General features: G+C 39.9%; 1 protein-coding gene across 1 annotated transcript in view; it reads left to right on the top strand.

Moving 5' to 3' along the window:
* The window catches only part of CRYBG1 (crystallin beta-gamma domain containing 1), a 108,648-nt gene that overhangs the window by 47,208 nt on the left and 42,098 nt on the right, over window positions 1-19,342 (top strand). Inside the window, exon 2 of the mRNA XM_053460301.1 lies at window positions 750-882. Coding sequence (XP_053316276.1) covers window positions 750-882 — 133 coding nt within the window. The remainder of the gene's footprint in view (window positions 1-749; window positions 883-19,342) is intronic.

Here is a 19,342-nt window from a genome sequence, read left to right as displayed (position 1 = left end):
ATAGATTACAGAAATATTTTGCACTGTACTGTACTGTGAATCATATATGTGACTTACTGTATTTACTGTATTTGTGGAAAATATAATTGTTGCCCCTCCATGTCGCCATGCATATACACCTCAGGAAAGGAATTTCCCTCTATATGAAGTACACTTTATTACAGAGTACATATGTGATAAGTGCCAAATCCTAAAGCATTGCAGGAGGATTTCATAACTGCCAGAAGCTAACTGATATTGTGTGGGAACTGTAAACTGAAATGAAAATACATGTATTACACTGTAATAAAAAAAAACAGTATTTATGTATCTCCTGCCACCTAATGGTCAGAATTATTATTTTGTTTTTCAAATGTGTTTTTTTTTTTAAAAAACAGTTTTTGCAAAGCAGCCATATTATATTGCATTACATTTAGAGCCCCAGTATATTCAGCAGCACCAGGGCCGGAGTAGGAATGACAAAATGGCCCTGGCACTTTAAGGCCAGCGGCCCCCAAATGATGTAAGTATGGCTGCCGGCTGGATATGTGGGGCCGCACGTTACATTTTTACACCTGCAAAAAAACAAAAACATTTACAGCTACAATATACCAATAAGATTTGTTTCTACCGACAGGACACAATGAAACATTGAAGACGTTATATGGACGACCTGTTATACATGAATAAAGAACATGCTAATTTATGGATTTATACACTGAAGAGGGCATCAATATAAACATTTTTTTCTTGTTTCTTTTGGTCTCTAGATCCTTTGAAATTCCAGATGGTGATAACGAGCTGAAACCATATTCAATCACTGTAATTTCAAAAGTAGAATCTCAAGAAATATCTATCAAGCAGAAGGAGCCACAAAATATTTTACAAGAAAGTATGGACAAGGTAAGGGCCCAATAGCTATTCTACTATTACATGTAAATTAATATGTTCTGTTGTTCATTTTAAAGGGTCACTCCAGCTATCATTATGCATATGATAGCAGCTAGTACTTTAATATACATTCTTCTTTAGAGGGGTTTAAGGGACCATCAACTGTCCCTTTAAGCCAATATTTACTTGAAGTGGCCAAAAACTTTGAAATCTTGTTTCTATATATTACAGATGCATTGCTCATGCTATTTATATATATCTACTATTTACTAAATGCACAAAATACCTTCCTTATTCATAATGCTTACAGCATGGTAAACATTAAAAATATCACAATCTCCATGCTCTTACAGGGTAACTTAAAATTGGTAACACCAATTTATTTCTTGTAGCACATTTTTTAAAACACCTCTAATTTTCCCAAATTACTAACATTTTTTAACAGCTGCATATTGGTCACATGTGTGTGTTCAAGCAGTGTTTACTAGACTTGGGCACCAGGGGGCTCTTCGTGCTCGTCTTTGTCAAAACAAAAATCTTTGTATTCCGCGTATTTTCGCCCGCTCCTGTCTTCTCTTCGGGAGAATATTCGTGGACATTCTTCGTGTTCGTTTTTTCTTCATTTTTTCCAGTTAAGGGGTTAATACGGGGTTAACACGCACCGCAGCAGCACTCGCGGACATTAATTCTGTCGAACTTGCAAACTCTTTTTTTCTATTTATTTGGGGGGTTTTTTTGTATTAAACCATTACACGAAAAGGATCATGGATATATAGATATATATATATATATATATATATACATACAAACCAAAGGGAGCGGCTGCACACTCAAAAACACTGTTAGTATACACAGGCTTTTATTTGCCCGGATGCTCCAAAAATAGCCAGATATATGTAACCAAAGAAAAATGGGCACTCCCAGGTCTTTGTAGTAAAGTGCGTTTAACCCCAATTTGTTTGAATCAGCACGGGCAATGTTTCGGACCACCTCCGGTCCTTTCTCAAGTCCTATTAGCTAATAGATAGATCAAAATATATAGCCATAAAATATTTAGTCCCTCTATGCTGCCCAAATACAGTTGTGCAGGAGAATAAGATATACCTGTGTGACCACAATGAATTTACCTGATGCACGGGTGTAATGTGGCTGTGGATGAGTATAAAAACTCTAATAAGAGATTATTACAGATTAAATTTACAGATTATTTATGTGCATGACATCATAGTAAGGACAATGAATAAGAAATTCAAATAATAAAAAATACTAAATGTATTTAATTAAAATTTAAAAAAATATATTTTAAATTCTGTGTTTGTAGTCTGATCCATGATGATCATAGACCCATTTTATCACCTTTTATTTTATGTAAAGTTCATTGCAATTCATTTTGTTATTAAACCATCCTTTAAAGACTAAAAATAACATTAAAAATATCAGATGAACGAAAAGCTAATGAGAAGAGACACTTTACGTTTTGTGTTGGTAAATACCGTATTTGCTCGATTATAAGACGAGGTTTTTTCCAGAGCAAATGCTCTGAAAAATACCACTCGTCTTATAATCGAGGTCGTCTTCTAATCAGACCTCTTTCTGCTGGGGCCGTGCTGCTTACCGGGCTTTGGTCGCTAGCAGCGTCTCTGCTTCTAGCAGCAGGAGAACAGGAAGCTGGCACAGTCCTCACATAACGCTACCTCCCCCCTCCTTCCTCTGGGGGCGGGGCCAGAGAAGTTAATCGCACAGCCGGGCCCCTGCAGAAGTCTTCGAGTGAGAGATCTGCAGTTCAGGTAAGGGGGTGGGGGAGGGTTTTTGTGATTAATGGAATGAATGAGTATTTAAATGTTTGTGAATGAGTGTGTGTGTGATAGCATGGATGTGTAAGGGGGTGGTGGTGGTAGCATGGCATAGGGAGGCTGTAATCCCACTACTATCATCCCAGGTTCCAGCAATGTACTGGCTGCCTTGGCTTGATAGGAGTGTGATTGCTGTTAGCAGTTTTATATATATATATATATATATATATATATATATATATATATATATATACCTCCAGAAATGCATTTTAACCCCCTATATGCCACTCAGCCCCATGATATGCCTTTTAACCCCCTATATGCCAGAGTGGCATATAGGGGTATAAGGCATATCATGGGGCAGAGGGGCATATAGGGGGTTAAAAGGCATATCATGGGGCACAGTGGCAAATAGGGGGGTATAAGGCATTTCTGGGGGCAGAGTGGCAAGCCTGGGGGCAGTTGTGCATAACGGGGCAGGTTGGCAAATAAAAGGAAATAAAACAATATATTTTTTTCTCAATCATAGCTTTTATTAAATATGAAAAAATAGTTTACAGGAATTCATATTTACTAGTAAAACTTTTCCTATAGGGTAGTTTTATATTCAGACTTTTTGCTTTTTTCCTAAATTAATATTTTAATTTGGGGGGGTCGTCTTATAATCAGGGTCGTCTTATAATCGAGCAAATACGGTATATGTCTAATTTAGATAAAGCCCAGGTTTCTTCATATTAGACTTTATCCAAGACAATTATCTTATTGGCAAATTACTAATTACTGTGAATTATTGTGACCACAAGGGGGCGCAAGGAGATCATCCCAAACCGTTTTTATCTTCTAAAAGCACTATTTGAATCCACCTTCTCAATGGTTAAAGTTACACTTGTGCCACTTCTGCCTCCTAATCAGCCTGCCTGTGCCATTTATGCCCCTAAACACTAACTTACTCACTACTAAGTTACTAACTTCATTCATTCAATCAATCACCCACTAACTAACATTCAGTCAGCAGAAAGAGACTCTTGAGCAATTTAACACCATTAATGAGGCACCTGTGTGACAAGAGGGCTGCTCAGCCCTAAGGTTTCGTCAGAACCTGCAAAGATGTATGTATAGCACAAAAAATACAAAAATAGAGCACGCAACCTAAAAAGAATAAAAGGCATACACATTCAGATTGGTGCTAAAGTAATAATGGTCAATAAGTAGTATTAGGTAACCAGAGGTTTTTAGGTAGCCAGACGTTAGCTGTTCTTCAACAGGAAATCGCACAATGCCATATCCACTTGGCGTTTTTCTGTTTGGCGTTTTTTCAGTCCTCTTTGGCGTTTTTCTGCTTTTTTGGGCTCTGTGGCAGTTTTTCAGAATCGCAGCATGTTGACACTCTGACGTTTTTTGCAAGGAAATCTTGGCGTTTTTCTCCAATAGAAGTCTATGGGAGAGAAAAAACGCCATGAAAAAGCCATGTGGGTTTTTTGCCTTGGCGTTTTTTATGGCGTTTTTTCCCACAGTTACAATGCAGAGGATGGACCCAGTATCTGTGTGTCCTACGAGAAATAGGCTGGAAACAAACAGTTTCACACAAAACAAAGTTTATATTGAATTTTACACCATTTGGAACAAACATGCCATTACAAACAAACATACCCAACTGGATCCTGCGTGCCAAAAGCAACAGCAAACAATTTGCACCATCATTTGGGGCCAATCTTCCTAGAGGAGCAGACATTCGGAATAAAGCATGCCTTACAAACCACAGAAAAGAGACAAAAGGGTCCGCCGGGGCGTTTAAGTAGAACTCTACCAAGGAAATGACATCAGGAGAGGGCAGATACTTGCCATTTATCCTAATCCCTTTTAGCTGGGTGAAACTTCTAACTTGTAAAGGCTGGAAAAACTGCCTAAGGTCAAAAAAAGCAATTTCCACAGAAAGGCTAAAACGCCAGAAAAAACTCCAGAAAAAACTCCAGAAAAAACGCCAAAACGCAGGAGAATGCAGTGGCAGTTTTCTTGGCGTTTTTCATCAAGAAAATAACGCAGGACAAAAACCCAAGTGGAAACCTAGCCTAACCCATACTTCTCTCATTTTTACCTTGTTTCCTTCCCTCCTTTCTTACATTTTGTGTCCAATGTGTATCTCCCACCCATTCATATTGTGTGCATAAATTACCCGCCCTAACAATTAGGATTGTGCTGTGTGAGAACTTTGAATTAGCTGACAAAAGCAGGGTGTGTCAATTTTTTACATTAAAAAATAAAAGCAGAAGCTTAGTTAAGAGCTGTAGACAATATAAATCCCTCACTTGGCAAATAAAAAAAAATGTTTTTGTTCCTTTTTGTATAAGTGCGTGCATTTGTAACTATTTGGGAATAAGCATTAATTTCATGTTTCCAATGAGCAAACTGGAATAAACATCAGGTGCATTTAATAGATTATTTGCCTCCTTATCTTGAGGTATTTTGTGTTTGTGGTTTGTTTTTTTAATAAAGTAACCACAAAAACATGTGACACGCAGAGAGTCACTTTATTTGAACAGTTCTATTTCTTTCAAATGCCTAATGTTTTCCAGGGGTACATATAAAACACGATTCTGGTGGAAATTTGTAAAAGTGCTCGTCACCATAGCAACTAACAGAATGGTCCCGTCAGCAGGGTTATCCCATTGGTTGCTATGATGATAACACCACCTTTCCAAGTTTGCACCCAAATCACTTTTCATGTACAGGGGATGCCATCAGCCATGAAACGCGTGCATAGTTCCCCTACAAATTCACCTGGGTAAAACATGTTTTGCTGTGCTATGTGGTGAATGGATATAGTTCTAGCACCATGATGTACATGGCTAACATAAGAGGATTAAATGTATGCAATAGCTGGTTAGTGTAAACATAAACACCCGAGATAATGAATGGAGGCAGGGGAGGTAGTAATTGACTAATGGTAACACAAGGTGTAGCTTAGTTGTGCATTTCAGCGTCACTTATTGGGGTGCAAAGTGAGATTCCAAGTAAAGCACACAAAAAAAGAAAGCAGTGGACACTTGTCATCATGTACCCATTGCCAGCACTTCTTGGCTTCCCCTTAATTCTACCCCACCCTTTTCTGTACTACGTTAACCCATGCTTCTCCATTTTTCACCTTGATTCCTTCCCTCCTTTCTTACACTTTGTGTCCAATGTGTATCTCCCACCGACCCTTTTCCCACTCTGCATATGATAACTATTTTTTCCCCAAATTATATAACCCATCATGCTAATTATTCCAGCATCATAAAACACCCGCAAAATGACTAAAAAAGATCACCTTGTGTAGGCAAGGGTTCTCTACAAGGATACCAGCGACATGGGGTCCCATGGTGGAATGCCTGTGTTCCACTTCGCTATCATCATGTCATGCTCCACATCACAAAGCATTCTGCCCACGGAACACCCAATGTCCTGTCTTATCAAATTTGGGACTGTTGGTAGATATTCCCTGTCTGAGGCAAGATTTACAGAAGTACTTGTACCACATGGTGACAGAAGTTGATACTTTCAGATTCACTGACCTCTCACCTCCTTGCACAGAACACCACACTGTATCCACCTCTACTCTGTAAAGTATGAGGATATGGATTTATACGGGTTCTGCCATGTGTAGATGCTGTATCTGTTTAGATGCTGTGTCAATTCTAAATTGTGTGGTAGGAATGTCGTTCATTTTCTGGCCTGTTTATCTCCTGTCTGGCACTCAACGAGTTAAAAGGTGTCATGATCCCATATTAGTCACTTCTAGCTATCTGTCACACTTAATTTAAGGGTTACTGAAAACACACAGTGGTGTCCATAGGATGATAGCATAAACAATTATGAAAGTGAATGTGTAATTTCCTGCAAACCTCATGCTAATCAGCATGAGAAACAGTAGCTGTTATGTAATTGCCATAATGAGGAGTAATGGTGTCATTGATTTCACGCTAGGCTAGTCATATTTGCTTAAGTAATACCTTACTAATAATTCTGATTTTTTTTATGTAATCCTATACATGGTAAAGATATTTTATATTGTGTTGAACCCCTTTTTGCTGCCAAAACAGCCCTGACCCGTTGAGGCCTGGACTGCACTATACCTGTGAAGGTGTGCTGTGGTATCTGGCACCAAGACGTTAGCAGCAGGTCCTTTATGTCCTGTAAATTCCAAGGTAGAGCCTCCAGGATCAGACTTCTTTGTACAGCGTACATTGGGGAATTTGGAGGCCAAGTAACACCTTAACCCCTTAAGGACAACGGGCGGTCCCTAAACCCATTGAAAACAATGCATTTTGAGCCCGTACATGTACGGGCTTTGTCATTAAGGGGTTAAACTCATTGTTGTGTTCCTCACATCATTCCTGAACCGTTTTTGCTTTGTAGCAGGGGGGCATTATCCTGCTAGAAGAGGCCAAAGCCATCAGGGAATACTGATCCCTGAAAGGGTGGTCTGCAAAAATTCTTATGTAGGTGGTACGTGTCAAAGCCACATGAATGGCAGGACTCAAGGTTTCCCAGCAGAGCATTGCCCAAAGCATCACACTGCCTCTGCTGGCTTACCTTCTTCCCATAATGCATCCTGGTGCCATGTGTTCTACAAGTAAGCGACGCACACGCACCCACCCATCCACATGACGTAAAAGAAAATGTGATTAATTAGACCAGGCCACCTTCTTCCATTGCTTCGTGATCCAGTTCTTATGCTCACGTGCCCATTGTAGGCACTTTCGGCAGACACTCTGACTGGTCTGCAGCTGCCCTTGTCACAGTCTCTCAGATGTTTACGCTTGCCCATTTCTCCTGCTTTTAACGTATCAACTTTGCAGACAAAATGTTCCCTTGCTGCCTAATATATCCCACCCGCTGACATCCACTGGTCATAATGTTATGTATATATAATTAGTCTAATCCCCAGGGCAGGGGCGTAACTAGAAACCTCAGGGCCCCGGTGCGAGAATCTGTTAAGGGGCCCCCCAACCCATCTATCCCTTTCTCACGATCTACCCTCTCCCTCCCTACCCCCCTTCTCACGATCTACCCACTCCCTCCCTACCCCCCCTTCTCACGATCTACCCACTCCCTCCCTACTCTCCCTTCTCACGATCTACCCACTCCCTCCCTACCCCCCCTTCTCACGATCTACCCACTCCCTCCCTACCCCCCATTCTCACGATCTACCCACTCTCTCCCTACCCCCCCTTTGTAGGTCACTTGCCGTCGCCGCAGCTGCCGCCGCCTGCCTCGGCGCTGCCCAGAGTGCTGTTTTGGGAGCGTGAGGCTTTTGTCTTGGGTGCCGCCGCTTCACTGCTGAGCGCCAGCATATGACGTCACCCGAGACAAACACCTCACGCTCCCAACACTGCACTCTGGGCAGAGCTGAGGCAGGCGGCGGCAGCGGCGACGGCGGCAGCAGCAGCAGCGGCGGGGAGCGGAGGCATCCTGGATTTCTGTCAGTCAGGGGGGCCCAAGAGTTGCCGAGCGGTCGTTTTCAGCAGAAACTGGCAGAACGCAGTCGCGACCCCTGCGACCCTGGTAGTTCCGCCACTGCCCCAGGGCCTCTCAGTGTAAGCACAATTCTATTTCATAAAAATGGATAAAAAACAACCACTATTCAGAATGTTATGTAAAGGATAGTTTCCTTTTAAATAAACATCTCGGGTGGCACATTACCTGATTGTTTGTTACAAGACTATATTTTTATCTTTATCATGCTTACAGAAATAACAAAGAAAATTGCAAGGTATATACATTATGATCTCAGAGGTTACTTGGTCATGTGCATGTGATATATAATTGAAGCCCAGGATTAAGCTTATAACAATATAACACTGAAGTGACACAACATAAGCTGATTAAAAGTGGAGGATTCTGTTAGTCTTTAATCACGTCACAAAGCCTGTGCTTACAGAAACCACTTTCTCAATATCACCTTCCATTGTCCTTTAACTCCTTCATTACCGTGTAGATGTACAGGTACAGTATGTCCACAAAAGTTGTGGCAAGATTACCCTAGACGCCCTCCTCTCAGCTGAAGCCAGCATCGCTGATATCGGTGATAGATGTGAGTACTGATATACTGAAACATATGGAATGTCATATCAATTGATCGGGCATTCCCTTTCGGTAGGTGCCACCTTAAGTTCTTTGAAGGAGCAGAGAGATCTGTCTAGACTCTGCTGCAGTCTCTCCGATTGTCACCCCTTGCTGGCTGATCACACGCATTCTTGGTACGGAAAGGGTTAATATAACTTTTTAAGTGCATTTACATCTACTAAAGACTACATCACCAAAAAACTGCTATATTGATGGATAAAATAATGCCCATGTTACCTTGCCTTGTGTCATAAAGCAGAAGTAATGTCATTATGTTTACATCTTTGTAGGGAGCAGTAAAGCAGTATGATCTAAACGATCCCAATGTTTACTTCCTTAGTTGCAGGGCCCAGAAAGATAAAAGATTTAATATAAAAGACCAGTTAAGGAAAACACAATAGACAGCTCATTTTACTAGCACCATATGCGCTTTACCTAGCAAAACACTTTCAGCCGTTTCATATAAACCTGGATCTTGGAGTCAAAGTGGAAGGTTGTTTGCCAGATAATGTTCTGATCACTCTCTCTAGACATCTCATTCAGTATGAATTTAAAGAGGACACTAATCTATCAAATGCATGAAAGTAATGTGTCTTCCCAGACGAAGATGTTACAATACAAAAAGTGACATAGTAACATGTATTGCGGCTTTATACTCCATATAATCAAAGGGACTGGGCACACACACAGCTCAAGCATTTGTCATGGGCTACAGCCTTTATTCTAGAAAGTTTTCCCCTAATAAGAAACAAAAAAATCTCATTATTTCGTTTAGAACATACCTGAGCAAACATAAATATTGGATTATATTTTAACATGATTTTATTGGACCAACAAAGATTTTAAGGAAAGGGACCAATCTCTCTTTATTATACCCAAACGCAATATTTGCCATATGAGAGTAGAGCGAACAATAACGTCAAATATTTTTAAGAAAAAAGGGCATTTCATTCTAAAACAAGCATGAACTTGAAAAAAAAAAGAAAGAATGGAACAAGCCAACTAAAGTCCAGGTAAAGAAGTGTCTGTCGACTGTTGGAATGTAAGGAATGTTATTTAGCAACCATTTCAGCAAACAGACATGTACTGCCCTCTCCCAGTGCCCTACAAATACTGTAGGTTTCCGTAGAAAACCAAATGTGTTTCTGTAACACCTGCTCTTTAAAATGATTACCTAAAATATTATTTCCTTATTATAATAAAGCTGAAGAAAGTTGGGGGTCCTTTGGCTTGTAATCTACTTCTGAGAGATGAAATAATAAATCGTAACGCGACCTAAACTTTGAAGACGCGTCGAGAAAAAAAAAAGAAAGTAAAATAAGAATAGTGTGATGTGGTAGAAAAGTTTTTTATATATTAATGGGGACAGGTTAACACAAGAAGCAAGTGTGTGAGGCATTAGTCACACACACAGCATTAAGGTGGTGAAGGAGAACGTTAAGGTTTTCAACATGAGGATTGAGCAGGATTATTTGTTAAGCATAACCCTTTTTTAAATTAAGTACAGCTAAAAACTACTTTTAATATTCTATGCCGGGTAGACAAAGATGGCTGACTCAACTGCTACAAAGCAGCAGCTATACAAGGAAGTCCCATGGCAGCTGTCAGTGGTGTTGCCTTTTTTGGACACTAAGCACTATTTAGGTGTAAGATGGTATTTATTGTTTAGTCACCATAGCACGTACTGGGAATTTCCTGCTTTGGACACTTTCTTTATACAGGATACTCATTCTGATGGCCTCATAATATGTTTAGAAAAATAAAGCCAGCGGGTAATACTGGCCTAGGCCAGCCAAGCCTTAAGCTGCAGGTTCAAGGGCAGCAGCTCATCAAAACCAGGTACAAATTACCTTTAGCCCTGGTGTTGAGTGGGCCAGTTGGGGAGATCGGAGATGTCCCTTGTAATCAGCCCCATTACACTATCTAGGTCCATGCCCAGCTTGGACAGCCTCCATAGGAGGATCGTTTTACCCCATGTAACAGTTAATAAACTAAATTATTTTCTATTTTTAAAAAGACCGGATAGACACTTTCGTTTTGGTGTGGCTGTGGGACAGGGTATTTTTGTAGCAAGGTATTTAGAAAAAATAATTACACATTATTGGGATTTTTAGGACTGGAGAGCACTACAATACAGTCATACTCACAACATTTAAAATGACCTTGAAAACAGGGACATCATGCGAGAAAAGTTAGGTTAATCTGGGTCTCAAAGTGGTATGAGGTATGGAATTCCAACATCTGCCACACTTCCAGCAGCATCTGAAAAACGATGCAGGGACTCCGAAGTGTACAACTGTAATGTATGAAAATTATAAACGTCCTTACTTGGAGCACTAAATTGTGTTGAAAAGATCTTGTGAGACCATTTCGGATCTTGCTAGATTCTCTGTGGGCAGTTATAGGCAATGTCTCCACGTAATCTGAACTCATTGACCAGCTTGGGGCAACTAAATGAACTCTCCATTTGTCGTGGGTTTTATTGTCCATGTGCTAGTAGGTAAACGTGCATAGTTTCCAATTGTGAGCGTTTCGAGATTGGAGGTTTTGAAACTGGGACACATAATGGGTGTTAACCAATATTATTTATTTGCATATTATAGTAATCAACATGTAACAGGCCCCCTGATTTTAACATATAAACCCCTAATTAAAGTTTATCAATGCTAATTCAGGAAATCATTGATGCATACTGGTGAGTTTGTAGAAACCATTTAATTTAATAATCTCATGGATACATAGTAGACCTAAGCGGTGTATAAAGGAAAATCTGATCTAAACTGCGTTAAAATGGCATCAAAACGTTCCATGTGATTTTGCTGCAGCTTTGTTTTAATGAGTCATTCGTGGATAAACCCTAAAACTCGGTCTGGGCTGGGAGTCCTGCCTGACTGGTTGGACAGTAATATTTTAGTTTATAGGTGCATAGTTAGAAATGTGCCATAGATTTCGCTTTATCGTAAGGTACTTGTGGGAGTATACAATAAAAGCAAGTGCCAACATGCAGCAATATACAATTAATACAATGGGAAAATGTGTTCATGTGGCATTTAACCACATGACGGTCAGAGGAGCCCCAAAACATGCTAGTAGCAATAATGCTGTTCATCCATCCTTTCCTGCTGTGAAAGAAACATTAATGTGCCAACTTAGTAAAATTAAAGTAGCAACCAATGGCCTGTGTGCTAGCAAAGCATCAGTGGTCTGATAGCATACATGTGAATTGACTTTAATGGGAGTTTTACTGAGCACGGTGGGAAATATTATGTTCTAAACATGTGAGACCAAGACACTTTATGTATAAAGGGTGACCACATTAGCCCTTTTGTGCGGATCATATAGACCGGGACCTATAAAGTGCTACCAACCAGAATGCATAACGTAGTAAAATATCCATTCTGTGAGTTCTATATCCCACCACATATTTTCTACCATTATTTTTACATTATTTTTATTGATTGGTTTATATAGCTCCATCTCAGTCCGTAGTGCTGTCCATTAGGATACATTCTCCTCTATTCCAGTACTGTTGGATGCATTAGTTATTATTACCGTATTATTATCATCAATACTTTTTATTTATATAGCGCCAACAATTTACGCAAGGGCTTCTTACAATACAAATATTCAAGGGGTATGACAAGACTAGAATTGACAGAAGACAAACCGATACATTAGAGAGAGCCCTGCTCGCAAGCTTACAATCTTGAGCGTTATACGAATAACGTTTTGGTGACAATGTCACCTGATCACCACAGACTGATCAGATAATATGAATATCCAAGTGATTGTCTTTTTTAACTCTGTAAGTAAATACTTCTCAAGCTGTTGTTATACTGAACATTTGTAATTAAATTAGGCATATTCTGCTTCTCCTGCCAAGTGACGGCTCTGTACTTGTCTTTGGTGCTTGGGCAGGATGTTTTGATGGCACACCCACCCAGGACGCACCTTGTTAACTATTCCCACATACAATACACAGGTATACTGTCACCATGCAAGCCCAAAACCAGATAGCATCTGTGTCATTTGACTCCCTCCTCTGCACGCTCAGAGAGCTCTCGTAGGTAGAGCAGGAGAGACTCTTCACATTTCCTTCTACTGAGGAACAAAAAGGATTTACATGTCAAGATAAAGCTTGGAAACATTTACCTTCAGATTTTCTTAATTCTCCTTTCTTGGGTTTCCCTATCTTTTTATTGGATGTTTACTCGACACAACAAAGAAAACCACAAGAAACGTCTTTGCCATGGTAAGTGGTAAATACGTATTTTGTCTTTTATCCGTGATCTATGTCTGGGTTCCAGTTCACTCATTTGGCAAACCTAGAACTGAGAATTTAGGAGAGATCTGTGTTTAGTTTGCGTAGTTTTATCAGTTCACAGTGAAAACAGATATGTCTTTGTGTCTTCTTGTGCAGCTTGTCTGACCGGTATCTGTTTGCCTGTGATCTTTAGGAGAAAAATGTGAAATGTTCCCAGTTGCTGGGAAGCCGTTGCTGCTCAGTAACTGAAGAGTGTTTGCGGTATGGTCGGATGCACCAATAATATGTTTTATTATGTGAAGAATGTTTAAAAACAATGATTCCTACAATTAACAAACGATAGCCATACTATAATTTCATACCTACAACTTTAAGTGCATTTGGTGAAATACTTTGTACTTTATGGTGTTGTGACCTTGATAAGCACATTTGAGAGGAAGATGGACAGGTGACACACATCACACACTTCAGTACATATACTTATTAGAATCACATCATACTCGAATGAAACTTGAAGTTTATGATTTCTTAGTATATCTGGCCAAATGGAGAGAAGTTTAGCATTTTTAGCAGCGTGATCAAACATTTTTTTTTATAAGTACCAATGCATAAACAGTAGATTTCTGGCATTGCCATAACAACCAATGGCTGAAACCCTAACTTATTTTTGGTCCATTTAGGTAATATTAAGTTTCTGATAGACAAAGCTTTTTTTCTCATGTGCTGTTCTGTACATATGCTTTAATACAGGAGAAAGAAACAAGTAGCCCTACAGTTGCCATTAAACTAAAACCCCCATGATGCAGAGGACATTCAGCTTACTGTGTATCATAGGATTTGTAGCGCTCCATATCACCAAGTCTTACTTTAAAAAGCAGGCTCTGCCGTATGACTAAGATATGGTTTGACTAGGTCAGCGGTTACCGCATTTGTCGGAGTTCTTTGTTTAGTGTTTTTAAGGGCTATTACTCTTTCCCGACTAGACCCATAAAAAGTAGATCCAGGCCTAATGAGCTTACAATCTATTCCGCAGAAGCTTTTGTATTGCTATCCATTTGTCGTATTTAGTAAAAGTTTCCATAGAAGCTGCCAATTATTAATGTATGGCTATTAAAACTTTTTTTTTTTTTTGTAGAGCAGGCAGCCCACTAACAATTTTGTTGTCGTTTCCTCTTAGCCAGTCCGGCATTAAAATATTTAGAGTGATTTTCTACCCATTTTCAATAAGTGTCTATTAGGGGTTTCTGATCTTCAATGCTTTGCACCAGCTGCAGTTAGCAAAAGAACAAGCAAGCAAAGTATGGTTATCCTTCAAGCCTATGGAAAGGTTAAGGAGATGCTTTGGGGGGGGATAAGGAAGTCAAGGAATTCAATACTAAATCTTTCTTTAACAATTATATTTTGGAAATGAAGGACATTTTACAGTCATCATGCAACTCACTAAAGTTTGCAAACAATACCTCTGATAGTTGTATTGTTAAAGTAACCGCTTTGAAAGTAAGTTTAAATTTGGCTTGTGTTTTTATTGTATTGTACGCAAACATGTCATTATGTATGTTGCTTTGTTCTTTGCAGGTTTTCCCTTGAAATTATATTGTTCTCATAAAACAACAAAAGGCCTGTGTTCAGTGTAGACACTTACTTTGAATTGTTTGATCACATTACTCACCCTATTGTTTCGTTTGTATAAAAATCATTTTGTTAACACATGTTTTAAAAGGAAATTTGGCTACGAATGTACTTCAAGGCTTTTGCAAAGGATGTTAAAACACAACACACGCTTACTGACTTATATAGGAAGTTAAAAGGTGAAACTAGAAAAAACTAGGGGTGATAATGTTCAGGGCTGGTTATTGAGGTGTAGGAGACCCCACTGTACCCATCTCATAGTCAATAGTCATACAGTGCAGACATCATGCATATTATTGTGTCATCATGGAGTCCATCCGCACACAGTCCCTGCAGAAATGCCTCCTAAACATGAGGAATCGTCGATTTTGTGGGCCCCGGATGTCCAATACCTTAACCCCCAAATAAACACACGGACACAAACTGTTTTGGATATAAATTGTCCACAGATTTTAATATGTATGGGAAACAAACACAATCAGTTATTAACACAATAAAGTCATTGTCAGAATTAATACCACAAGTAATACAGTGCATACATTCCCCCATTATTTTCCAATCATCCCCCTGACAATGACACCCCCTTCCCATACCTATAACACCATTAACCTCAACAACAAACCAATCTGGAAAGAGCATAGCGAGACGCACCACACCAGGTTCTTTCCCACACCAGGTTCTAAGCCACCGACCAGCTCGAAACCACCAACCAAACCAGAAACACACCATTTCCTATTAACCAACCATTTTTCCACCCCCACCTTACACTGACCAGTCCCGCCACTGTGACACTGACAAGAAGACCCTCAATTATCCTACTAATAATAGGGAGGGAAATTCAGGTAAGAAAAACTAATTAAAAAGTGACAGTCACAAAATGGAGGGACCTCCTAAAGTCACCTAACCAATGTCCCTTAACCCCTTTATCCTAAACCCACCTGCTCACCCAGTCAAGGCCCCTTCCACTTAGCTACACTGGTTCCATGGGCTACAGTCTGGAGTGCTTGAGAGCAGGACCAAACTTGAGCATAAACTGGGCCCTGGTGCTTTAAAGCAAGCACCCCATAGGGCACATGCTGGATACATGCAACTGTATGTCACACTTTCACATTAGCCTAGGTGCTACATTATTTCATCAGCCGCATGAGTAGCTTTTGTAGTTGGTGGCAAAGTTTACTGGGTACTCGCCCACAAGGTATGCCTGATGACCAATCCAGGTCTCCTACAGGCTATGTCACGTAGAAAAACTACGCAGGGTACAGAGAGGCTGGGTCTAATAATATAAATAAGATAAAAACAAAGTGGGATGTCTGCTCCCTTAAGAGTGATCTCTCGGTATCAATCACAACTCTGATGGTCTAATGGGATGAAAAAGAGTGATCAATTACACCTCATGTGCATACCTGGGAACTGGGATGCTGGTAGGAGGTCCCGCAGATGTCGGTCGACCACTCCATTGTTGGAGGGGGAGTGAGACTTGCCACAACCCTGCTCCTGCCACGCAGTTTGCCCATAGTGACCCAGAGAAAAGCTGCTTCACCCAGAGTCTCTAGGCAAAACTTGGAGAGTTCCCAGGTTTGTAACATCAAACCATCCTTGTCTTTGTATGTTAGACAGTTAGATAGAAAATGAGGATTCTGTCTCATTTTCCTCACCTATCTGCCTCCAAATGAAACAATGTATGCAAACTTCTTGCACACTGACGTAGCCACTGAAGCATCAGCCAATCACGTGAATCCGACCAAAACAGCCATGCTCAGATAGCATACATGCGATTAGCTGCTGTTACTTCCATTGATTTAAATGAAAGCTCAGCTCCCATAGACTAGAATGTTACTGCTACTAAGCATGCATTAAAGCGCTAATTTGCATGCAGTTAGACGCACTAGAATCCGGGCAAAATAGACATCTTTGTAAAATAGTCAGTTACCTGGAAGTCTTTTGGCTGTGGTGTCACCATAGTAGGATGACGGTGATCACACAAGATAATAGATTAAACAGAATACTCCCTATACGGTTTGAATAATTCCTTGCCCCCATCCTTCCCCCCTCGCTCATATGCCTTGCAGAGGATTGTGTGGAAAAGGAACTCCCTCTATGACATTCATATAATGTGAGTTTCTTATACACGTGTTGCTTATTTTAAAGTTGTTACCATTACATATTTGTATTTAGCATATAGAACTGAAAAAATGGAATTTGAGAAAATCTCCGTTCCAGTTCATCCCAAAGGTGTTTGATGGGGTTGAGGTCAGGGCTGTGTGGGGGGCAGTCAAGTTCTTCCACAACAAACTTATCCAACCATGTCTTTATTGATCTTGCCTTGTGCACTGGGCACAGTCATGCTGGAATAGAAAAGGGCCTTCCCCAAACTAATCACACAAAGTTGGAAGCATAGCACTGTCCAAAATGTCTTGGTCTGCTGAAGGGAACATACCAAGCCAGTTTGGGGAAGGCCCTTTTCAATTCCATCATAACTGTGCCATTGTGTGCGTCTTATTAATGCTTCTTCTTCCATACAGAAAATATACGTGATTTTACTTAAGTATGAAATGTTGTCCTCATGATCAAAAATCAAATATTTTTAGAATGTTTATTTCACATTGGTGTACAAACTGATGACTGATCAGTGTACAAGGCAGAAAGCAATGAGCAGAATTTGTAACCAGGACACAAGTCTGTCTATGAGCGGAGGGAAAGAGAAGAATGTGGCTGAACAACTTTGTACATAAAAATACTTATAGTTTATTATTATTTCTGTTTCTATACTGGGAAATTGTACTTGTATAATCCGCGTTTCCTGGTTCCTGATTTACAACTATGATATTTAAAAAGAATGCCAACGTTTTATGGTATCTAGATTTCACCTTTAAGTTTCCATTTATCAGTAGATGTTTTCGGGATCTGCTGAGATGGACGCAGGCGGAACAGTTACATTGTGTCTCTCTAACTTTAAAGAGAAAAGTAGTAACCCTGCACTGTTAGGGTAACTGAGGTTGAGAAAATATGATGTACCGTACATTCTTTCACTTTTGATTCTAAAAATCAGCCGCCCTGTGATTTTCATTTTTTAAATGCTTCACACCATTCTTTTCATTGCATTCATGCAAAATATGAATTATTGCTGTGACGCATGTGACAATGGATTTTATTTCAGTGGGTTAGCAAAAGCTACAATACTGCATAATCCATAAATGTTAAAATAGAACCATACTATTAACTTGTTAATTACTAGCCCACTATGAAATCCAATAGCAATGGCAGTGAAAACCAGTCCTGGTAGTTTAAGGTCAGAGGGTAATAAATCACATACATCTGGCCACACACTATGCACGTATGCCATCTAGACTTTTACTTATTACCAGTAGGCAGCCACACACTAGGACAGGTATGGCCATATGAGTGTTGAAAACGGCAAGTGGGAGGGACAAAGGACATTGGCCCTACAGCCATTTATATAATGTGCCTGTTTGCAAGCAAGGAGAATCCCCCAATTATATCTGCCCCTAGCCATTTTTCATGCAGAAGATGTGTTTGGCCGAACACATCTTCATGGACATGATATACTCACCACCAGTCAGCACCAGTGCTGTATTACCAAACACTGGGGGGGGTCTGTTCAGCGGTGCGAATGCGTGGCAAGAGTTCCCACTGATTTCAGAGGGAGTGCTTTTCTGCCACTGATTAGCTTCTTCCAACTGTCCTTTAAACAGCAGTCATGGTAAAAGCTACCAGGATATAATAAGTATTAAATATTGTTTAAATAAATAAACAAATAGAAAGTCTTGGCCTTAAACAGAAAGTTTGTTTAGATTTTCTTTATGTATGATAATCTTTTAGGATTATAAATAGAATTTCTAAGCAAACAAAAGAAGGTACATTTGCCAAACTGGTATTATAAAGCAGCTTGGAAAATATTTACAACTAATTCATATAATTTAATCTTCATTGAGTGGGCTGGTCATGTGCAGCCCTGCATAATGTATATTTAGATCAATGAGATGACCTACAATAAATCTCACCATTTTTATTATGTGTCATACAGGACCAGCAGCACTTCTTGCTGGAGAATCCTTCTAGGGGAAGCATAACTAAAAAAACACAGGGCTCTGGTGCAAAATTGAGTGAGTGCATTTTGCCCCAAGCAGCTTATTAGTGCCCCCAAAACCGCTTATCTATGCCATCTTTACTCCAAACAGCTGATCTTTGCCATCTTTGCCCCCAAAACAACTTGTCTGCGCCTTCTTTGCCACTTGACCCCTTCCAACATCTCTGGCACACATATGTAAACACACTTACTCATATTCACATGTACACACTCATTCTAACATACACGTTCCCTCTCACACCCCTAATGCTAACACACACTTCATCTCACACCCCTTACATATACATGCTCACACGCACACTTATGCATCCATGCTCACACACTTATGCATCCATGCTCACACACACCTATGCATCCATGCTCACACGCAAACTTATGCATCCATGCTCACACAAACTTATACATAGACATCCATGCTCACACAGTTATACATACACATCTCTGCTCACAGACACTTAAACATAGACATTCATGCTCACATACACTTATACACAGATATTCATGCTCACATTCATACATATATATATTTACAAACATATATACATAGCCCATCTCTGCTTACCTATCACATCT

The sequence above is a fragment of the Spea bombifrons genome, chromosome 3 (assembly GCF_027358695.1).
Source record: "Spea bombifrons isolate aSpeBom1 chromosome 3, aSpeBom1.2.pri, whole genome shotgun sequence".
In the NCBI taxonomy this organism is placed as follows: domain Eukaryota; kingdom Metazoa; phylum Chordata; class Amphibia; order Anura; family Pelobatidae; genus Spea; species Spea bombifrons.
The sequence above is the reverse complement of the archived record's forward strand: the minus strand, read 5'-3'. Positions and strand labels throughout refer to the sequence as shown.